This window comes from Hyaena hyaena, unplaced genomic scaffold (genome assembly GCF_003009895.1).
Source record: "Hyaena hyaena isolate Hyena2069 unplaced genomic scaffold, ASM300989v1 scaffold_664, whole genome shotgun sequence".
NCBI lineage: Eukaryota > Metazoa > Chordata > Mammalia > Carnivora > Hyaenidae > Hyaena > Hyaena hyaena.
In genome coordinates this window covers 678,712-703,278 of record NW_024081298.1, presented here as the reverse complement: position 1 = coordinate 703,278, position 24,567 = coordinate 678,712, and the positions used below count along the sequence as shown (strand labels likewise).

General features: G+C 36.5%; 1 protein-coding gene across 4 annotated transcripts in view; it reads left to right on the top strand.

The window, feature by feature from the left end:
- The window catches only part of WDFY3 (WD repeat and FYVE domain containing 3), a 240,653-nt gene that overhangs the window by 185,294 nt on the left and 30,792 nt on the right, over positions 1–24,567 (top strand). For 3 of the 4 annotated variants that reach the window (XM_039217080.1, XM_039217078.1, XM_039217077.1), the window contains 11 exons: positions 265–342; positions 2,044–2,271; positions 8,507–8,560; positions 10,796–10,964; positions 13,668–13,831; positions 16,274–16,422; positions 17,546–17,666; positions 18,462–18,547; positions 19,803–19,883; positions 22,642–22,696; positions 22,957–23,076. In XM_039217080.1, coding sequence (XP_039073011.1) covers positions 265–342; positions 2,044–2,271; positions 8,507–8,560; positions 10,796–10,964; positions 13,668–13,831; positions 16,274–16,422; positions 17,546–17,666; positions 18,462–18,547; positions 19,803–19,883; positions 22,642–22,696; positions 22,957–23,076 — 1,305 coding nt within the window. The remainder of the gene's footprint in view (positions 1–264; positions 343–2,043; positions 2,272–8,506; positions 8,561–10,795; positions 10,965–13,667; positions 13,832–16,273; positions 16,423–17,545; positions 17,667–18,461; positions 18,548–19,802; positions 19,884–22,641; positions 22,697–22,956; positions 23,077–24,567) is intronic. The other variant, XM_039217079.1, reaches the window with a different exon arrangement.

Here is a 24,567-nt window from a genome sequence, read left to right as displayed (position 1 = left end):
GCTGACGGCACTCGCAAAAGCTGTTGGAGCAAGTGTGTCCTTGAAGAGGCATTGTGGAGGGGAGGGCTGGGAGTGGGTCTGTATCCATCATGCAAGCCTCCATTAGGTTCATCACATAATTAATCTTAGAGTTTTGTTTATTTTGTAGTTGTGCATTTAGCAGAATATTAATTTAATAAATAATTTGGCACTATTTTAAGGCTAGTTAGCATTTTTCCAGGAAATCTGTGAAATATTAATGTCTTCTTTTCCATCCATTGTTAGGAGATTTCCCAATGGATGTTTACACATATTGCTGTTGTCCGTGACTTAGTAGATACACAATATAAGGAATATCAGGAGGTAAGAATTCATAACCATAATAAAGGTTTGTTTTGCATGCCTTGAGTGAAAAAAGACTCTGCTTCTCTTGATAATTTTTTTAACCCTTTAAGCTGCTGAACTGCATTCATCATCAGATGCTGTTTTTAATTATCTCTGCCAGCTACTTTGGCCATTTGTTTTAAGAGAAAAATTTGAACTTTCTAGAAGCAGATGGCATTATAAAAAACAACAAACTGGAAATCAGCACAACTAAATACTATTGACATTTACTACTAACATAGTGTATGTGTTGTTGTTCCTAATAAATATTAAAATACAAAACAATTCCTCTCAGACTTAACAAGGAAACTGTGAAAATATGCATCAAAGTCTCTGAAAAGTCTCTTAAAATTCCAAAAATCTTAAAGACAAAATAAAGTTATTTTTTTGTTATAGTCCCTTGATGATTATGTTGGTAAGAAATAAATTCAGTGAAATCCTCTTGGTGAATTGATAATTACTCAAAAATTTACCCTAAATATTTTATTTCCAATGTGGCTGATTTAGATCTATTGAAGGTTTCTAAATGCTGAACTGCTAATATTTTATGAGCATACATTAGCTGTTTGTTACAGGGTATTGACCCCCCTCCCCACTAGGAACACATTAAATACTACTGTGATATCATGTAATTTCAAGATTATTCATTCAGTAATTTTCACTATTAGTTGTAGAAAGAGATCGTTATTCTTAGATTGATATTATATACTTCCATCCATGAATCATTAAATGTGCTATACATCTTTACATTTGATATATAGCAAGAAGTTATGTGCTATACATCTTTACATTTGATATATAGCAAGAAGTTATACCAATTCAGAAATTTTCTTGTAAGTAAACTGGTTTGGATCTATCTCCGTGGCCAACTGAAAATGGCTTTTTTTTTTTTTTTTTGTAACGTTTTATTTATTTCTGAGAGAGAGAGAGAGACAGTGTGAGAAGGGAAGGGTGACACAGAATCTGAAACAAGCTACAGGCTCTGAGCTAGCTGTCCGCACAGAGCCTGACATGGGGCTTGGCTCGAACCCACAAACCGTGAGATCATGACCTGAGCCGAAGTCAGCCGCTCAACCGACTGAGCCACCCAGGCACCCCAAAAAATGGCTTTTCTTTTATTCTTCTTTGAATATCAAGTTCTATACCAGAGCTGCATGTTTATATTCTTTACCTAAAATTTTTGGAAATGTTACCAAATTTATTAGTAATGTGGTGTGCTGGCGGTATTTCTTGATCTGATTTACTAGATTTTCTCCTATCCATGTTCTAGTAGTACCTGTTTTATAACTTGGGGGTGGGAGGGGGACTCATCCTTAAATTACTGTGTTTATCCATTAACTTACATCAGACTAACCATTGCAGCGTATTTCCATAAGTAATATTTCTCTGTTCAGGGCACTGCACACTCTGCCTTGTACATACCTGTCATTTACTTGGTGCTAAAGTAATCACTTGGGCCACCGTAAGCACCATACCTTCTCACAAAATTAGTAGCCTAATTTTTAAAAAATAATTTTGTTATAGAACAATAAATAAATGTAATTTTAGTTATATACTATTGACTGAAATGGTATGTACTGGTTTTGTTTCTAGATATTAACTTGGTTTTAAGTTATTTGTAGACTTCTAATCATTGTTCCCACTTTTGCTTGAAAACCAACCTGGAACCCCTCCCCATAGCGCCAGCAAAATGCCCTGAAGTATGTGACGGAGGAGTGGTGCCAGATCGAGTACGAACTGTTGCGGGAGCGGGGGTTGTGGGGCCCCCCCATCGGTTCCCATCTAGACAAATGGATGCTGGAGATGACAGAAGGGCCCTGCAGAATGAGGAAAAAAATGGTGCGAAATGATATGTTTTATAACCATTACCCTTATGTGCCAGAAACAGAGCAAGAAACCAACGTGGCGGTGAGTACACAGGGTTAAATGTTTGTAATGGCTCTTTCAAAATTTTTCTTCCTGACAGGTGTTCTCCTTTCAGGAGAATCCTAATCTCTAATTTAGTTCAGGAGTTCCTGAATGTCTAATTTAGGAACTTCACTGAACAGTATAAAGTTGATAACACGGGGGTTTGGGGGTGGAATGAAACACTGAGGTGACGGGAGACACACGGTGAAGTGGTTTAGATGACAGGCTCTGGGACCACACTGCCTGAGTTCCACACCTAGCTCTGCCGCTTCAGTAGCTGGGTTACCCGCGACAGGCCACTAGCCACGTTAGGTTTCCATTTCCTAATGCCAAAAATGGAGACCGTAGCAGTTCCATCTCAAAAGCTGTTAGAACTCAACATAAAACTAAAGAACTTATGTGCTTATTTTGTGTGCCAGACCCTATTCTGGTAACCGTCAAGTAAACAAATAGTGGCACTAAGCAATATCCTTTGAAGAAATGACAGACAACAGCTCAAGCATAATAGCCTGAATATGTATCTTTTTTCTGTATATCAAGAAACTTTATCACTGATTCCACAGATTTAAAACACAGCATGTTTCTTTTTATTCAGACAGGTCACCCTTCACAAAGTCTTTATTCAAACTTGCACAAGACTAGAAAAATTTCGTCTAAGCTGATGATAGCCCAGGAATCGTGTTTTTAAGTTTAGGAAAATATACTCTCCTGGGCGCACCTGGCTGGCTCAGTCAGTTCAGAGTTGTAAGTTCAAGCCTCACGTTGGGTGTAGAGTCTACTTAAAACAAAACAAAACAAAACAACAAAAAAAAAAAAAAAAGAAGGAAAATATACTTTCCCAAGAAAGTCATTACAAGTTTAAAGAGAAACCATAAGACTGTAAAATCCACTGAATTCAATTCAGAAAATCCTCATAACATTTCAGAATAGTAATTCAACCTTCAGTGTACAGTAATAATCCTTTGCCTCCAAAATGAAGTATACTTTTGTCCTTAGAAAACTCATGTTTATCATAGAATCACAGCTTTGGAAGCTGAAAGGGGGTCTCACTGGTCATTTTATTCAGCTTCTTAATACTATCGTTTTAATGTTTAATCAATTACAAAGACATTATTTATGAGGCATTTACGTATACCTTGTCTCTGAAATGTAGTTCGTATGTCACACTCAAGAGGACACCTGCATTCGAACTAGCCACATTTCACGTGGGCAGTGGCAGCTGTTCTAGACCGGCACAGCTCTGGAGAAGCCCTGACTTTTAGACCACTGTTTTGTGACTTGTTCTTAATCTCTATTCCTCTTTGATGAAAAATTCTTACATCTTCTTTTAATATCATTTAAATTTAAAAAATTGTAGCTTTTAAAAAAATACAGTCTGGAAAAGCATATTCCAAGATTTTCCCCTCCCCAAGGATCTGACCACCTGTGCTTCATTAAGACAGAAAGGTGACTCTCTCTCATGGGAATGTATTCCATGCTGTGTTTCACTCTAGTATTTAAGTGTCTTTTAAATAAATCTAGTGTATACTCCTATACCCAATTAGAAACCCAGATCACTACAAAGAGTCATCCACTGAACATTTGAGGTTTGTTCTTGGATAATGGGATTTTACAGTCTGAGATTTCTAAAAATGTTTAGAATCAAACACTTGCCAACTGTAGAAGTTTTATTATATTGTATTAAAAACTTCATTTCAAAAACCTTCATGGCTTAAATACTTTCACTTGACCTGATATTTGATTCTCTTGACAATTAAAGAAACTAAGCTTTATAAAAGCAGCTTGGAACATGGATCTTCTAATAAGTAGTTTGGATTCTATAGAGTGAGGAAAGCTTGCATTGTTCAGTGCCTCTATTTTATGCCAAACCCCTGGCTCTGTTTATTTTGTACTCACAGATTTTGCTTCTGTTCTGATACTTCTTAGATTATACAGGGCACCTGGGTGGCTCAGTTGGTTAAGCATCTGACTTCAACTCAGGTCATGATCTCACAGTCTGTGAGTTTGAGCCCTGTATCAGGCTCTGTGATGACAGCTCAGAGCCTGGAGCCTGCTTCAGATTCTTTGCCTCCTTTCACGGTTCCTCCCTTGCTCATGCTGTCTTTCTCTGTCTCTCAAAAATGAATAAATGTTAAAACTAAAAAGAATATAGATCTTAGACCTGCTAATGTATAGTTAAGATTTTTCAACATAACTTCACTTTTCTCAAAGCTATTCCATTCTGTCAAGAATGTCATACTTGGTATAGCTGTAACTTAAAGCATCATAATCTCTAATACTAGTGCACTATGTAAAAAAAAAAAAAAGAAAATCCACCCATATTTTGCAGCCTTTTACTAGAACCTACTTTTGTCTGACCAAACCAGCAATACAGTCTCTAACTCTTAATCTTTTCCTCAGGTAAATAATTAAGACTTTAAGCCTATAACAATCTTATAAAATATTTGAGTCAATAGTTATTTACATTGAATCCATTCAAGAATACTAAAGTATAAGATAAATATGCTCTCCTAAAAACGTGACAAACTCACTATTTTTAAATGAGGCCTATTTTTTTTACTTCTGTAACCATATTTTTATATTGTTCCTTTCCTTCTTTATAACTGTCATTCAACTTTATAAAAGTATATTTTAACTTCTGTATCAGATAAAAACAAAATAACCTATTTGAAGTTCACACTTACAACCTTAGTATCATTAGCATTTTATGTAAGCAAAGGCATTCACCATCCTGAGAAATCTGAACAGTCTTAGAAATAAGTATGTACCAGATGGAACTTATTTTTTAGCCAGATGGGTTACATATTGGGAAATACAAGGCAGTCAAGAAATGCTGGAGATACATTTACAGAAAAGGAAAGAACAGGTGGGAAGGAGAGACAGTTACAGAATGTGGAATTTATCTGGCTTTGTCCATTCACAAGTCAAGGTTAATCTGAATCTGCCATGATGAAATTTTCTGAATGACTAATTATTTTGGTTTTGCCAGTTCAGAATTCTTGTAACTTTAAAATGCCAGTATATGTCCACTTTTATTTTATGGAGTATGCAGTCTGGCAGTGTTTACAGCAAAGAAGATTCCAAAAAGTAGAAGCAGCTGCTCTCTCACTGACTTCTCTCATGAGATCAAAAAAGAAGAGCAGATCCTTATGAAGCACAGTGAGCTCAGTGCTCTGTAGACAGAGCAGTTTATGTGCAGTTTCGTTACATCTCATCACAGCCCTCGGAAGTATAGTTAATACTGTTTTCCCAGTTATACAGATGAGGAATCAGAACCTAGAAAAGTTCTAGGGTGTATCCACTAGGTAGTAGAGTAAGATATGATGAGTATATAGGATGACAGTTCCTCAGAAGTTGAATCACTTTTGAGAAAGAAAAGATTCTAATCTTTGATGGTTTTGTGACATTATTGGTGAACAGTGAAATTCTTCCAGACAGAAACAATATGCTAGGTTTTGTCTCTCTAATGCTAACAGAGTTCAGGAACTTCATAAGTATTGAATGAATGGACTTACCACACTCTTTCTCCTGAAATTGTAGACTTTTCCATTGCTTTCCCATTCAGAATTCTGTAGAATTTCCCTAATTCTGAAATTTTTCTACTAAAAAGTGCTAGAGCCAAATTATGATATTTGGGCCTAAGTTTATATAATTTGGGAGAGGGCTCTGCAAGAAAAGGAGTGTAAACTTAGGGCTACATACTTACTCGGGCACTACTTTCCAGAGTTTTGAAAGGATCCTATAGGAACTGAGGGCTGCTGAAGTTTAAGACTTCCCTTTCGGAGGGCATCTGGGTGGCTCAGTAGGTTAATCATCAGTCTCTTGATTTTGGCTTAGGTCGTGGTCTCACAGTTTGTGGGTTCAAGCCCCACATTGGGCTCTGCACTGGTGGTTAGGAGTCTGGGATTCTTTCTGCCCTTCCCATTCGCACTGTCTTTGTTTCTCTCAAGATAAAAATAAAAGACTTTTCTTTTGGGATAATTTTCATAACTAAAGCAGCTATGCTAAATTGCACTGTAATTCTATATTTTTTTTATTAAAGTTCTTTTTTTGAGAGAGAAAGAGAGTCCGTTCAAGAGGAGTGGGAGAGGGTCAGAGAGAAGGGGAGAGAATCAATCCCAAGCAGATTTAGGGCTTGATTTCACAAATCACATGAGATCATGACCTGAGCCAAAAATCAAGAGTCTGATGCTCAACTGACTGAGCCACCCTTGCGCCTTGTAATTCTGTATTTTAAGTGATAATGTCAGTTGTAGGTGTTATTAAGATGGGGTATGATGAAAATATAAAGTCCAGTGGCTTTTAAGCAATTGTGTCATTACTCTGAATCCTAAGGAAGGAGAATAAGATTCCATATTTTGCCATTAAAGTTGTATTTAGATATGAAAACCATGTTTTAATTGTGATCCCCTTTCACAAATTTATTTTCATAGAATGATAATCTCAAACAAATGTACCATTATTTGTAGTTACCACCAGGTGAAGACCCCATTGCCCACCTGTTAATTTCGGGCTGCTTGGGACAGAAGCGTAATCAGCTTACTGGAAGTTTCTTTTTCTAATTAAGAAAGTCTCCTGTGGCTACCCTCACATATATTTTTTGTGTAAAATATATATGTACCAGGATTCCTAGACTCTAAGCAATTCATTCAGGAAATTCCATTGCCAGTGTTATAGAAAAATAGCTAAAGAATTATTTTCTAGAAATTCTGACTTTGAAAATTTTAGATTTCTGTGTAAACAAATTTTTAAGTAAAAGAGGGGTGTGATAATACTAAACTGTTGGTATAGCATATCTCTTTCCCTTTGGTTGAATGCTGTGCCTTGTAGTAAAATAGCCCCAGTCCGTGGATCAAAGAGCAAGTATGTATTAAAGCAGCACTGTACCATATGCTGCAGGGAAAATAAAGACTGTGCATGTCAGACCCTGCCAGCATTCTGGTTGGTGATAAATAGTGGACATCAAAGTTATGTTTGGCAGTAGGAATTGGTTCATTTTGCTATATTGGTCTATCACACATCCAGCAATCTATCTTGGTCTTTTTTAATGAATTTCAGAGAGAGTTGCAGAATCAGTATCCTTCATCCCTTAACATTCCACATGCATATCAATAATTAGAATTTAGTTTTTGCTTATAATTCCTTTTTTATTAACGTGAATTTTAGATACATTGAGATATACAAATACTAAGTGTACCATTGTGTATTCACATAGGTGTATTTTATACTTGTGTAGTCAATACCCTTACCAAGATAGAGAACATGGATATATATTTTAAAGATTATTCTTCATTATAAGGCATGCTCTTAAAAGTTTGCTGTATTTGAAAGAATGCCTAGTAGTCCAGCATATGTTTTGCCTAGGGAAGAAACACTTGTGAAATCATTTCACTGACACCTGTTTACTGTGGGGAAAGATCCTAGAATTCATCGCCAGATAAAAACGTGAGAAGGAAGAAAAACTGGGAGTCGTTCTTGGGTGCATTATTGGCTGTATGAAGCTATCCATGTATGTTTACATGTGTAAGCCAAACACTACAGCTCAACAGAAATTGCCTTCTAGTTAATTGAGATTTTATTCTGAGAATAAAATATATAGCCACCACTTAATATTTTTGGAAGTTCTCTTTACAAAAACTTTTGGTGTGGAGGCTGATGTCCCAGTCTCCCTTATGCTTTCAAAGCCTTTTCTGGGCTTGTAGCTGGGAAAGTAGCAGAGAAAGTAGGGCATCAGGCTTTTAGGGGAGGAAAGCACCTCATGATTTTTGTCACGTGGAGTTTTGGAGATAATGGTGTAAACCAGTTACTCCTGTTACAAAACAGATGTAGGGATAAGCACAGTAAAAGGTAGGTGGAAGGTAATAGCCAGTGTTAGATTCTGTTATCCAGTTTTCTGTTTTTTCCTTTTGAAGCCATATAAAGTTGCCTGTCTATCATCCATGACATTGGCCACCTGTGCTGAAGTTTTGTCTGTGATTGTTCAGTTAGTCCTGTTCAGTAGCCTTGAGAATTTTAGTGTAATTTTTACTTTAAAGCTACTTTTGATAATTTAAAAAATAATAATAATCACAAGATGCTAACTGATTATTTCAAACAACTTAGGATATCATATGAATTTTCTTTGAGTGAGTGCGTCTTCTGTATGTCCTACAGTCCTCAGGAGAATTTTATTTTTGTGGTGTTCTTTATGTTGTTTTTTTTTCTGATGTGTCTATACTTAATACCCTGTTTTCAGTCTGAGGTCCCAAGTAAACAGCCCGAGACACCTGATGATATCATTCCTCAAAAGGTAAAACACAAATTACCATAAGAGAATGCAAATACTTGCAGTTTTTTTTATTTCGTTTTTGTTTTTTTAGTGCATGGTAGACTAGACTAACATAAAAATTGACCTTCAATTTGTTCTTGTAAGTTCCTTAGAGTTGAAAGGTTGGTGTCATCTGTGCTGAGAGGTGTCCTAGTCTTCCTCGGCTTGATTCTAACTAGCTTTCTAGGGCCTGTCTACTGCTCACTAACTAACAGGCTGAGTGTTTGCTGCTCTCACCATAACATGTGTATTGCTTCACGTACAAACTAACAAGTTCTGACGCATGTTAGTAATGGGCAGCCGGACACCCTTAACTTTTTTGTTTGTTTACTCATTTAATTCCTCCAAATACTAAATAATGTGTATTTTGAGAATACAAGGAGTATCCTCTTCTAAAAATGATTTTTTTCTATCAGAAGGCACTAATAAAAACTAAGAGTATACATAGATCACTTTTTTTAAAAAATTAGTTTAAAAATTTATTATTTTCTTTTTCTAGAAAGATTCAGTACCTAATTCAGTTTAAAAAAAAAAAATAGTTCTTTAGAACATAGAAATCTACCTCCAAAAATTTATGAAATAAGACTTCTACTTCCAAGTTGAAGTCCGTAACCAAGTAGACGTCCCCCATCTACTCATTGTCTTGCCCATCACTATGTTTTCATCTTTTTAAAAATGAACAATTTTGAGTTGAAGATAACATTGTTATACTTCATGTAGAAGAACTGGTATACTACAAAGTTTACTACCTTTATTTCATTTCAAAACTATTGCAGTATTATTAGTTTGCTTAACCAGTTTGGTCCTTCCATCATTGTAATATTATTTTACCTCATTTTAATAGTTTCCTATGTTACATATTTCACTTTCCATTAATTGCATATCATTCCTCAGGTAGCTTGCAGCTGTCCTGACTCTGTTAAAAGTCAGGGTTAAGAGAAGGGCATTGTGGCTTCAGTTATGTAGTTTTAAATCTCAAAAATAGTTCAGTATTAAATCTAAATATTTCAACCAATTGGACACTGTTTTCCACTTAACTTGGAAATCATTTGTTTAAAAAGGTCTTGTTTGAAATAAGCCTTATTGTGGAAAAACATATGGACTACTTGTTGAAGAGTAAGCCAACAGAATATTTTTAATTAGCTGTTCATATTCGTGAGGTAGGAGAAGTGAAATGATGTTTAGAAAGGGAAGGTTTTAACGCATAAGTTGTTAATCCAAAGTCTGGGTCTCATTCTAACCAAGAAACCTATATACATACTATATTTTCCCTGTGGTTTTACAGTTTTGTAGGACATTTTAGACCTTATTTTTTCCATATGTTTTATTTTTAAGAAAAAATAAGTTTAGGTCAATTGGAGACTGTATTTTTAGAATAAATATTAATTATTCTGAAAAAGAAATGCTCTTGTATTCCAAAAATATCAGATCTTTTCTAATGTTTCTAGGTAATAAATTTCTTCTTCAAGAGGGACTTCTATATGTTTCTAACATAGTAAGCTTCTGGATCATGTTACTTTATACAACAAACAGCAGGGATGTTTTAGCAAATTGAATGTATCAGCTTGGAGGGGCAGGCCAGCCAGAGAGCACCATCTGGCCTAAAGCTGGTTGATTCCTTGTTGGGTCAGAACTCTCTGAAAGTTCAGGCCATTTCTAGAATTTCAGTGATAACTGGGAATATGAGAAAGAACAGTGCAGTTCTAAGTCTTTACCTCCAGGCATCTAAAGTAAACACAGGCACAGATGAGTCCCAACTGAATGGATGGGCCTGTAGACCAGACTACTTAACTTTAGTTTGCAAAGTTCCCAGCTCCTTGCAAACCAGACATCCTCTTGCAACTTGATGCTGGCCAACACTGGGCATTCTCTTTACTGTCTAGGAAGGTTTTCTAACACATCTAATATGGTAAGGTCATGCAGTACTAACATGAAAATGTTATTTGACTACAGATGATTTATTTCTGTTTCAGGAAGAAAAACTAATAATGTTTATATACATATATATGTATGTATGTTTTAAAAATCAATGCAATTTAAAAATAGAGAAACTTAACTCAAAAGTGTATGGCTTTATTGTGTATAACTACAGCCTGTCAAAAATCCCTTTAAAAAGATAACACATAATAAAGTGTTAACACCGTACCCTCCCTCAGGAAGCTTATATTTTAATTCTGAAAATAATTACCTGAATCCTTTTCTTCTGTTATTTCTTAGAAACCTGCTCGATACAGAAGAGCCATAAGTTATGACAGTAAAGAATACTACATGCGACTGGCCTCTGGCAATCCGGCCATTGTCCAGGATGCCATTGTGGAGAGTTCAGAAGGTGAAGCTACACAGCAAGAACCAGAGCATGGCGAGGACACTATTGCTAAGGTCAAAGGTCAGCCTTCCTCTTGGATTTAAGTAAACATGACTTTGGAGCATCTCTTATATTCGAATTTTTATGAAAATAGGAGGTACTGCAAAGAGTAGGGCCAACCCTACTATCCCTTTTATAGGGATAAAAGTATCCGTACATATTTTATAATCTCACTCTTCTTAAAAATTGATTTCTATAGGGGCACCTGGGTGGCTTAGTCGGTTAAGCATCCGACTTTCGCTTAGGTCATGATCTCGCGGTTCGTGGGTTCGAGCCCCGCGTCGGGCTCTGTGCTGACTGCCAGCTCAGAGCCTGGAGCCTGTTTCAGTCTGTGACTCCCTCTCTCTCTGACCCTCCCCTGCTCATGCTGTCTCTCTCTCTCTCTCCTAGAAATAAATAAAAAACATTTAAAAAAAAATTGATTTCTATATCAGAACTAACGAGACTAGTTCTTCTTTCTTGCCTACAGATAGATAGAACGTGCCTGTCGGCCTGATAGCTTGTTTTTAGTGCATTTAGCAGAACTCTCAGCAACACCTCATATTTTAATTCAAGGCCCTAATAAGCAAATAAATATTTATAAAGTTAAAACAACTACTAAACATGTTATTAGTGCATGTTAGACAGTAGTTAAGAAATTATGGTCTCTCTTCTTATGAGCTAAAACAGATTAGATTATTCCAAATCTATGCTTTATGGATTTAGTAAAACAAACATGAAATGATGAATTGGACATGGACTTTTGATTCTGTATATTTACATATGTGTGCCCCCTTCCCCCTTCCTACAGCTTCTCCATGATCTAGATTAACAAACCCCTCGAAGACACTGGTGAAATATCAAATCATCCTTCTCTGAAGCCTTTTCCAACTCCCCTGTCCACTGAGAGCACTTTGCTCATATCGCTTATAGCAATTTCAGTATTTTTCATCACTTTATGTTTTCTAAATTATAAGTTTCTCAGAGCAAGAGATCATTTTTTTTCTCACCTTATGGCTTTCTGGCATATGCCCAGTACAAAATGGGGATTCAGTCAATACTGAAGAAGTAAATCAGTCCAGTGTTTTAACTCTTTCAAGCCTCTGTTTCATGATAAATTCAAAAGTCTTGCCATATTCTGTAAACAAAGCCTCAGAATATAAATTAAGGACTTCAAATTAAAAATAAGTTTCAGACCCAATTGATTAAAAATCTGATCATATATGACCATGTTAACAAAACACACCATAAAACTGCGATCCCTTTCTCTTACTGTTATACTGTTCCTCTTCCCTCATGGTGACTATGACTTCTTAAGCATTTCATAATCTAACATTGTCCTAGAATCCTTGAAACTTGTAGTAGTTGAGCAAGGTTTATAATGCTCTAATTTTCTTGACATTGCCCCAGCAAAGTTAGGCAAGTGGCCCCAAAGCTGAATTTACTGAGTATAAGCTAAGGTAAAATTCAGAGTTAGTCAGATGACCTGTGTTTGCATCATTGGCACTTCTCTTTACTTAGCCTCATTTTACTAATCTCCAACTGAGGTAAAACCACAAATTTTGGTGTCCCTTCTATGCTATGCAAGGTATTATGCTAGACATAGAATTGGAGATTTTGATGTATTAAAAATAATGCAACTGTAGGGGCACCTGGCTGGCTCAGTGAGTTCAGCATCTGACTCTTGATAGGGGGGTCGTGAGTTCAAGCCTCAAGCTGGGCACAGAACTTACTTAAAAATATATATAGATACAAATATAAGCTTTTCCCCTTTGGGAATATTCTTAGCAGGATTTGATCTTTCTTGCTTAGTTATATACTCTTTCTTGTGTGAAAAGAAGGTTCTTTTCAAGGCAAAGTAGAACCTCTGATAACTCATGTTCAAAGGATAAAATTCTAAAAGGCTGACATGCTTTTTCAAAATTCTTAGTGCAATTATCATTGGTAACTGTAACATAACTTTTTGGAAACAACTATAGAATATTAATTTAATTAAACATTGGGTTTAGAGTGTATTTTGAGTGCTTCTCATACTTTGGCATGTCATCAGTTGATTTTAATGTCCCCTCCTATGGTTATTAATAAAGTTAATCAAAATGTAGACAAGTAGAATGTTTCCTTAACCTGTAAATCAAGTCACCTGTCCTGTATTTTAAAGAATTGTATTTTTTTTATGACCTGATGATTGATCACCTTGATTCATATATGAATGACCGTACTGCTTGTGACATAGGTCTTGAAATAGTCCTCATGGGCCCATCCATGTAGGTGGGATCTCTTATAATCATGTTTATATCTTGCTGTCTTTAATTTTGTTTCTGATAGTGATTGATCATTTGTTTATGATACCCCTCAATGACACCTGTCCATAAGAAACACCATTCTTACCACTTATTATTTTAAGCTATTTTAATCATCTGACACTTACTTAGCATTTACTATTAAACATGAATGCTAAGCATGAATAAGTCATTAAATCCTCCCAGCAGCCCTCTAACACAGACAGTATTTTTGTCCCAGTTTTGTAGATGAGAAAACTGAAGTTCAGAGAAGGCAGATAATTCTCCAGGGTCCCATAACTCTTCCATTTTAGAGCCTATGTCTTTAACCACTGCACTGTGCTCACTCCCTATACCTTCCAGAGTTAACTCAGTTTGGAAATATGTAGGAGAGACTGCCTGAGCCAAACTCCTTCCCAAATGGCCCCTGCAAGGTCACATAGCAATCATGGTTATTATCCCATAGGTCTGGTCAAGCCTCCTCTGAAACGGTCTCGATCCGCACCTGATGGAGGAGATGAGGAGAGCCAGGAGCAGCTACAGGACCAGATTGCTGAGGGTAGCTCTATAGAGGAGGAGGAGAAAACAGACAATGCCACCCTACTGCGCCTGTTGGAGGAAGGAGAAAAGGTACTGTGCTTCTAAAAAGTAAGGATTGTATTTAAGTGACTTGTTTCCATTTTACAAGACTAACATAGATATTTATCTGGTGGTAGAAGGTAAATTTTTTAGCCTCTAAAATGAAATACAGAATGAATAGTATGCAGCCTTTCGGATCCAGAACTCTATGTTTGTCATTTTCAGGATGTTCTGACCAATCTGAACATACAAAACAGCACAGAGCTTTATCAGATGCAATATTAACAGTTGATACCTAGTTCACTCTGTCTCTGTACCCTTTGTCAGACTGTGCTGCTTACCATAATTCTCTATTAAAACCCATGCACACAACCCCTTCAGTAATCTGGTCTTGTATTTTTTTTTTCCACCTCCATAGTTCCGTTAACCATCTACAAGCAGCTTCAGTCCATCCGTATCATCATCCCCAGGTTTATATTTAAGCCCTGTTCTCCTTCACTCACAGAAGACCACCTTACTTTCTATTTCTCTCCCGACTGCCCACACCCTGCTGACCTGTTCAGGCTCACTTCACTTACTCTGTGCTTTACTCACTGTGTTTTCTGCCAAGATGCCCCCTCTCCATCACATGCATAATATCTATCCTGGGAGCTCCCATTTGGTACAGTCTCATTTCCTGAGATCTCTTTAATACTCAGATGTAGGAGGCTTTCTTTGATTGTCTTGCCAGCTCAGGCTTGCTTGGATATCCCTCCCCTGTACCTTTATAGTGCCTTGTATTATATCATTCTGCTTTATCATGTCGTGAATGTTCCTGTGCCTGTCTCTTGCCATAGAAAAGGGGCTCCTTACAGGCAGGCGGTGTTTCTTATGCCAATCCCCATTGCCTTACACGGTCCCAATCACCTAACGTATCCAGTAAACTTCTGAAGGAAGGAGTGATTAGTAAGTAAATAAAAGAATAAATAAATGAAAGAATGCATGAATTAAATGTGTTGTGAATATCAGCTTTTTGAAGGACAGTCTTTTTGCCTCTCATATTAGATCTTGGTGTAACCCTTGAAATCTTATGCACTAAGATATAACCAGAACTTAGGGTATGATTTTAAAAATTCTGTTTTAATATATGGCTTAATTAATCTTGAATGAAAATATTTAAAATCATGTAATTATAAAAGTACATGAGGTCTGAAGGAAGAACACAAGAGGCTTCTGGAGTCTTGGGAATGTTCTGTTTCGTAAGCTGGATACTGGCTGCGTTACATTTTTAGCATTTGAAAATTCATGAAACTATGCACTTACAAAAAACATTTTTGTGTTTGTGTCTTATACAATAGAATGATTTTCAAAATATTGGGTTTTTTTCCTATAACATTCTAAATTTTTATTATTAAAGTAGTTCAGATATGATGAAAACTGACTACATGTACATGTTTTAGAAAATCTGTTTTCTAAGGGTGTCATTTTTTTAAACTTAATCTCATTAAGTACAGTTTTTGCTCTAATTGCTTTACGTTTGAATAGCGCACGAAAAGTGTATTCAGACTGACATTTGTTTGACTTGAGTTCACTTGCTGATATTTTTTCCTTGACTCATGTTGAACTGAGTTTAAACAAGTAAGAACTAGATCTTGCCCATTGGAAAGAAAACAATACTTACATTGAGAGATGTAGCAACTCTTTCTGACTGAGGAAAATACACCTTCTGCCAAGTTTGGCTTTTTGCAATGGCAGAGCAGTCTGCTAGACAGGCAGGACCCCAGATGGGGAGTGAATAGGGACAAATGTCGATCTCTGTTCCGGGAGATGTGGAAAAAGACAAAAGTGAGTTGCACAAGAGAAGACAACCAGCGGTTTCTAACACAGTTACATACGTTACCTCAGTAACTCTCACAACAAGCCAGTGTTGATTTGAAATTCACAAATGAAGACAGAGAGGCCCAGAGAAATTAAGAAAGTTGGCTAAATCCACAACTAAGTGACAGGCCTAGGGAGTCACTCAGTTTGTCAGGCTCAACAGACCTTTTGCACTCTTGGCTCACAAAGGGCACAATCCTAATCTCCTTACATGTATGCCTCGATTCTCTTTTTTTCCCTGTCAAGTTCATTGTCTCTGTGTCCTTCCTAATCTAACTTGTTCATCCCTCCTAGAACCTAGTACATGTGTCCCTAGCACACAGTGAGTACTCTGTGGAGAGTGGGAGAAGTGCATTGGATGGCTAGGTGTTGGATGTGAGTAAAGTGGTTGTCTCCTTTTATCAAACTCAAGTGTAAATCAGGTTGCAGTTTTAGCTGATTCTTTTCAACACACTTAAACTCAGATTTAAAGGCTTAGCTCGGGGGATGCTATAACAGAGTGCATCTCGGTAGAATCCTGTTTGCCCACTAAATCTATATTTTGAAAACATTTTGTTTCAGTTATATCCAAAAAGAAATTATCAGGGCTTTGTTTTGTTTTTTTAACTATGTTAATATTTATGGTCTTCTTTATAGATTCAACACATGTACCGCTGTGCTCGAGTCCAGGGCCTGGATACAAGTGAGGGGCTACTACTTTTTGGTAAAGAACATTTTTATGTGATTGATGGATTTACAATGACGGCAACCAGGGAAATAAGAGATATTGAAACCTTACCTCCAAAGTAAGTAAATGAATGAAGAGACACAATACAGCTATCTTGAGAAAACAATATATATTTACATAGTGCTGTTTTAATCCAAAAATTGTGTTCTAAGAAATGTTATCTTTCAATTTGTGTGCATTTGTTATTAAAAAGCCACAAGGGGAATAGTTATTTCAAGGTAAGAGAACAGTTGCCTTATTTATCAAAATGAAAACTAAAATATATTTTTATGCATTAATAGCACCAGACACCAAATTCTTTGTTTTATTCTGTGTATAAATTTATTTGGGATTTGCAAATTGTCCTTTTTAAATTTTAGTACAAACACATTTGTAGAGGAAATGCGGGTGGCTTCACAGCACTCTAACACATGGAAGAGAGGCCATGTCCTCTGAGCCCTAGAAGCAGCGTGACAGAGCGCAGGCAGAAGAACTGAGTTTGTCGGTCTTCCTTTTCTTCTGCCAGTCCTGTGATGGGATGAAAGTGGGTAACAGAAACCCAGAAGACAGACAAAGCCAGAGGAGCACAAAAGGCTTAAGGCTTAGAAAGTCAGCGTGTTCTTCTCTTTAACATTTTGAACACCTAACACTGTTGAATGTACACTCAGTCTCTGCGATCCATTCCCAGGAGATGCTTCAGATAATTAACTATCAGCAACAATCAGGGCCACCCAACATCATGGGACCCTTGCTCCATATAAAAATACTAAAAATCCTATTTTGCGGCTATTGCTTTAAAGCATATAATATTAATATTATATATTAAACCATTTTCTTCTACCAAACAGTTGAATTTTTTTCTTTTGATTAAAAAAATTAAAACGTTTTCTTCGGTCTCTAAAAGTATGGAGGCCTACACACTGTACCAGCTGTGCCTGTTAGAGAAGTTGGCTCCAATAGTAACATGGGATTTTAAAAATTTATCATCAAAAGGGGTTCTTTGTATGCTGAGTAGTCTATACATTATTCTCTTAAACATACTTTTTTCTTAAATATGTTTAAATATAACTTAAAAATTTATCAGTATTCTGATATATTGTTCCCTGCTCCTATTCACATGTTAAAAATAATATACACATTGTTGCACAGTGAATTTATCTCTCGCTGTGTTTTGTTCATCTTTTTTTCTCTTGGCCGCCAAGTATGCATGAGCCAATTATTCCCAGAGGAGCCAGGCAAGGTCCCAGTCAACTCAAGAGAACATGTAGCATTTTTGCATATGAAGATATCAAGGAAGTACATAAAAGGCGGTATCTCCTGCAGGTGGGTTGATTTAATAGTACTGAACATTTTGTCGTGTTCCTTTATTCAGAGGATGTTTTATTTAAAAAAAATTTTTTTTGATGTGTATTTATTTTGAGAGAGAGCACAAGCAGGGGAGGGGCTGAGACAGAGAGAGAGAGAGAGAGAGAGAAAGAGAGAGAGAGAGAGAAAGAGAGAATCTGAGCCAGTCTCCAGGCACTGAACTGTCAGCACAGAGCCCGATGTGGGACTCAGACTCACAGGCTGTGAGATCATGACTGAGCCGAAGTTGGATGCTTAACAGATTGAGCCACCCAGGCACTCCTATTCAGAGAATACTTAAAAGCTCGTACTTGAAACCTTTATAGGATCCACACTATCCCTTACAGTATTTCCTTAATGATTTTGTGGTAAGCATACTCAATCACATGGGTGTACAACTCTGTATAATACATGGTTGTTTTTTTTAACACAACCTGAAGTTTGAGTGATATCTTTGTTATCAACTCTTTCCCCACAGCATCCAAATCAGCATAAAATTGTCTCTTAATATAAAAATTGCACCTTCACTATAATTTTCCTAATTATCCTTTTAAAATTATTTTACCATTATTCTGTTAGATTTCAGAAACAAAAATTGAACTGAACACATTGGCTCTGTTTATTTTGTAATTTAATCTCCTGGGAATTTATGACTTTTAAAACTGTCCCTTCAGTCCAAAAGTTAATTTCTTTAACAATGTAGATATTCATAGTGGGAAACTTAATATCTAACTTTGTGATTTTTCTTAATGTTTTTCTCTTTGATCATTTCAGCCTATTGCTGTGGAAGTTTTCTCTGGAGATGGACGAAATTACCTCCTTGCTTTTCAGAAAGGAATTAGAAATAAAGTCTATCAAAGGTATTGTTGATTAGGGATACTTCATAATGCTGTCATGGGAAGAATGGAAGGGAAGCTATACCAGATAAGCTAGTTTGAGAAGTCTAGGATTTAGAGCGGTAAATTAGCTTCTTTAAAAAAAAAATGTTTCATTTTTGGCAAGCTCTGGAAACATGATTCTTCTAGTTAGCTTTTAAAATGATGGTACTCTGGGGGCGCCTGGGTGGCTTAGTCGGTTAAGCGTCCAACTTTCGCTTAGGTCATGATCTCGCGGTTCGAGGGTTCGAGCCCCGCGTCGGGCTCTGTGCTGACTGCCAGCTCAGAGCCTGGAGCCTGTTTCAGTTTGTGACTCCCTCTCTCTCTGACCCTCCCCTGCTCACACTGTCTCTCTCTCCTAGAAATAAATAAAAAATATTAAAAAAAAAAAAATGATGGTACTCTGTTGTGAAATACTGTTTTATCTTCTGGTCACTATAGATCTCATCAAAAGCTACTTTAATTATTGAGACTTGTGTCTCTGAATTCAAAAGAATGATGAAATAGTAACTTTTAAAAAAATCATACTTCAGGTTCAAAATAGGCTTCTTTCCTATTTACCACAAAAGAAGACAATGCCATGCCTTGCTATTGAGAGCAGAGACTGAGCGGCCTAGAAATTATATTCATGTGATCTCATGGTCATGATCTCATGATTTGTGGGATTGAGCCCCCATGAGGCTCTGTGCTGATAGCACGCAGCCTGCTTGGGATTTTGGGATTCTCTCTCTCCCTCTCCCTCTGCTCCCCCCACTCCAGTAAACATACATACATACATACATACATACATACATACATACATGAAATAAACAAATAAATAAAAACTTATATTGACACTGTAAGCAACTCTGAAAAAGATGTGTAAGGGTCACATAAAGTTGCTCATCTTGTATGTATCTTCATTTCTTTAGTGTTGTCCCTGTTCTGTCATTTGTTTAGCTGTCATCGTTACTGCTGCTGTGTTAATCACTCTTTAGGACTTCATTAAGTTTAGTCAGCTTCTGTGAATCCATGTTACAAGGCTTTTTCTTCAGTAATATGACAGCATTTTTAAGATCCAAAGTGATAGATTTGCTGTGGCCCTTTGTATTTGGCTTTGTAACAGAGTATTCCAGTTACTGTGTATTCCCTTTGAAAGGGTGGTAGAGGGGTAAACGCAGCAGTCAAGATGTAAATGAATCATCCTTTCTAAGGCTTCTATTAGGTCCTGACCCTGACATGCTGTTTTTAACTTTTCCAGGTTTTTGGCTGTAGTGCCATCGCTAACTGACAGTTCAGAGTCTGTGTCTGGGCAACGACCAAACACAAGTGTCGAGCAGGGGTAAGTTGTTTGCTCCTTGCGTAAGTTTAATGGTGAAATCGGGATGGTTTGCATCTGCATAGTAGTAGTTAATATTTTTAATGAGTGTTTTCCCCTTTTACTGGTTGCACAAAATTTTCTAAATACTGAAAACCAGAAGGAAAAAGAAACAGTGTTCATGATCACTCGTGTCAGACCCGCACTCAAGTTTTGATCCATTTCCGCAAGCCTTGTAAGAATGCGAATAGTCCTATGTGCATAATTGAAGTTTTACTCTAAACACAGATTTTTATTCTACTTTTCCCATTCTGTGTTGTATGTAACCATTTCCCACTGCATTTAAAAAATTCTTCAGTAGTATTACTTTTGTTTACTATGTATTTATTATATGTATTCTCTCGTTTTTGGATACTTCATCTTTCTCTGGTTTCCTTGTTCTAATAGTGCAACTGTGATTGCTCATTGTTTTTTTTGTTTGTTTGTTTTTTAGGGTAAAGTCCCCTTAGTTAAAAAAGAGGGAGGTATGAATTTTAAGGCTTTCGGTACAGAAAACCAACTTGTTTTCCGTAAAATTACACATATTTATATTCCATCATTAGTGGATAAGTTTACTTTTCTCATAAATGCTCGCCAACTTTTTATATTTATCTTTTCATCTTTCCTGGTTTTATAAAATGCTTTCTCAATTTTTAAATGTGCATTTCTTTTATTTTAGTAATCTTGAGCTCTGTAATATGTTTGTTAGCCATTTAAAATCATCATTTGTGAATTATCCATAACTTTGCCTGTTCTTTTTCCTGAATACTTTTTTGTTGGTGGTATTGATAGTGGTTTGATCTTTTTTAATTGAGATATAATTGACATATAATTATAGTAGTTTCAGATATACACCATAATACGATATTTGCATAAAGTGAGAAATGATCACTACAAGAAGTCTACTTAACCTTTCCTCTGAGTTCTTATTATCAATTTGTATGGGATTTTTCTATAATAATATATTGCTCCTTTGCTTGTTATATTTGTTGCAGCAAATTGACCAGTTTTCCTCTTGACTTTTTTTTAACACTTAAATTTAAACTTTTGTTTTTATGTGCTCAAACCTACTAGTAGTTCCTTTGTGCTCATTTTAGTTGCTTTTAATCTTAGAAAGTCCTTCTGGATGATATAGCCATTTTAAGAGTCCAGCTGCCCAGCTCCATTTATAGGACTGGTAGTCCTCTATAATCCACTGGAAAAGAAGCAGCATTTTGGGGCTACAAATGATTGCAACATGAAAGAAAGTGACTTCAGACTTTACTGGGGATTCTGTAATTCATAAATAAAATTTGATTCCAGTCTGTGCATCTAACTATATTAAATTTGTATGTTTCTCTTTAAGCTGTTGCTTTCCTTCTTTAGCTGTTTAGCAAACACATATGGCAAATATGTGCTATTGTTAACCTCAGATCATGTTCTGTTCTAATCATTGGTGGTGTTACTAAGATAATGGGAAATAAAAAGGCCCGCTTATAGCACATCGAGCCTTTTTTCCTACTTGTAATTAAATTCCCAACACTTTACCTGCTTATTAGATATCTTCAACTTGTTATTTCATTGTTCTCCCTACTTTCTGTGCCAAGTTGGCAGTTCTTAAAGATATTTTAAAAGCCCAAAGGCAAGAAGAAGAAATTCATTTCCAGCTTTAACCTTGTCACTTGTTCCCTTTCTTATAAAGTGAAGGAGTCGACATAGTGCTTTTTCCAGAGAGTTTCTGTACATTCGGTTTGCCTGATAGGAAGAACTTATCTAGAAGTGGAAGGTGTTAGCTGTACTGTTCAACTGGACATGTTTAAGAACTAGGGTTGACAAATCCATTAATTTCCAATGAAATACATAGTTAAGTGCTTTCCTTCCAGTTCAGTGTGTAACTCACGATCTTCAAATCATTCATTATTATTGTAAAACTGTTAAACCTTAAAAAGGGTTTTACAGCATTCTAGGAAAGTCTGATATCCAAGAAAGTTCATAATTTTAAAGGACCTGAATAACAAAAACTTTCCTGTCAAAATATTCACCATTTTATTCACTCTTCAACATCTTTTAGGAAATGTGCCACGCACCTAGTATGTACAATATATCGTATACTATTTCAGTTATTCCAAGTTAATGTCCTTAAATTTGTTTATATAGGGATTATTGTAAAAAGGTAGACCATTGGACTAGATCAGTGTTTTTCAAACTTTTGCCATAACCTTAGTAAAAAATAAACTTTACATTGCATCCCAGGACTGACAAACTGAGTTACAAATACTAAAACAAAATTGACTTCAAACACTTTCCCTTACTACATGTGATATCTTTCAGTATTCTGTTTTCTTCAGTTTAATTCCATGTTATTTCATATTTCAAAATGTTGATTACAGGGGTGCCTGGGTGGCTCAGTCAGTTAAGCATCCGACTTTGGCTCAGATAATGATCTCACAGTTTGAGAGTTCGATCCCCACATCAGGCTCTGGGCTAACAGCTCAGAGCCTGGCACCTGCTTTGGATTCTGTCTCTCCCTCTCTCTCTGCTCTTCCCCTGCTCATGCCCTGTGTCTCTCTGTCTCTCAAAAATAAATAAATGTTAAAAAAGAAAATGCAAATATTGATTACAATCCACTTAGCTGATTTCGTGGCCCATTAATAATAGGTCTTCCATAGTTTGAAAAATTCCTGGACTAGTGAAACTTTTCAACTTTATTATTACTCAGATTTAAAATGATATGGCCTACAATTTAATTATTTCTTGCTTTTAGATCTGGGTTGCTTAGCACCTTGGTTGGAGAGAAGTCTGTGACTCAAAGATGGGAGGTAGGCTTAATGAAAATATAAGCTTTGTTTATAATTTATAGTTAGATGGTATAAGTCATACAATTAAAAGCACTTCAGTAATCCATAAAATAGATACATCAAATATATTTTGTTCTTTGTCCTTGCTAGGAAAAACAAATGTTATAAAAATCTGTTAAGAAGGAAGCTGTGTTTTGCCTTGTTTTACATATAAAAATTTTTTTAAGTAAACATAATGGACATAATTGTCCTAAAATGAGTCTTTATTTATCTTTCCCAAGAGAGGTGAAATCAGCAACTTCCAGTATTTGATGCACTTGAACACTCTGGCTGGCAGATCCTATAATGATCTCATGCAGTATCCTGTCTTCCCTTGGATCCTTGCAGATTACGACTCAGAGGTAAATCTCAAATCATTTTGTGTAAATGGAGCACGTTTTCAAGAGTAAAAGATATTTTAGTTGCTCACATGGTTTACTTGCTTTATAATTTAAAGTTCTCAACAGGCACTTATTTCAAGAAGATGAGAAGAGCTTTAGCTTGGAGTTGTACACAAAGTTTAGGTCATTGACGAACTTCTTAGATATTAATTTGTAATATTGGTTTGGTTTTCCTGGAGTGCTAGTTAATTTGTATCCACTGGTTGGTGTCCCTCTGTCCTCTATACTGCAGCCAGTTTCAGAAACAGTAATTTAATTGGGCCATCACTCTGTTTAAAATTACTCTGTGAATGATCATCACAGTTGAGAGAGAATTTGAAAACCTCAGTGCAGCACCATTGACAAAGTAGCTTCTACATGTATATCCTTTGTATTTCCCTTGAGCACAAAGACGATCGTAAATATCTCTCCGTTCCCAACTGCTAGAACAGTGCTTGGTACTCCGCATACAATTTAATGTGTGCTGAATTAACCAAAAAAATATTTTGATGTTGCATATCCATTTTGAGAGGACAAATGTACTAACTTGACTTATATTCATGATTGTGGATTCACTTCTCCTGCCCTCACCTTTAAAGTACAAGTTTGGCAAAATGGGTTGGTCATGACACCCTTTAAAAGGACATAAACTGGGGCGCCTGGATGGCTCAGTCGGTTAAGCGTCCAACTTTGGCTCAGGTCATGATCTCACAGTTCGTGGGTTTGAGCCCCGCTTTGGGCTCTGTTCTGACAGCTCAGAGCCTGGAGCCTGTTTCCGATTCTGTGTTTCCCTCTCTCTCTGCCCCTCCCCTGCTCACTCTGTCTGTCTGTCTGTCTGTCTCTCTCTCTCTCTCTTTCTCAGAAATAAATTAATCATTAAGGAAAAAAATTTATTTTTTAATTTTTTTTTTAATTTTTTTTTAATGTTTTATTTATTTCTAGGAGAGAGAGAAAGACAGCGTGAGCAGGGGAGGGTCAGAGAGAGAGGGAGTCACAGACTGAAACAGGCTCCAGGCTCTGAGCTGGCAGTCAGCACAGAGCCCGACGCAGGGCTCGAACCCACGAACCACGAGATCATGACCTAAGCGAAAGTCGGATGCTTAACCGACTAAGCCACCCAGGCGCCCCCAAAAAAAAATTTTTTTTAAAGGACAGTACATAAATTAAACATTCCCCTGGGACATATTTTACTTTTTTATTTTTAAAACCCTCAGGTAGTAAATTTTGGTTCCCTTCTATGAATCAGGTCAGTTAGAAATGAGCTTTCAAAACAATCAGTAGTAGAAAGATCCCATCTTATTTGAAAGTCACATGGTCCGGTGTTCAGAGAGAGGGACATCACACCAGGCCATGGTGTGAGTTCTGAGTGCTCTAGTTTATTTCACTTCCTGATTACCTCTAAGACTTTGGGGTGAAATGGAGGAGGAAAGGGAGAGAAGAGAAAGGATATTTGGTACTTTAGTTATGTGGGTG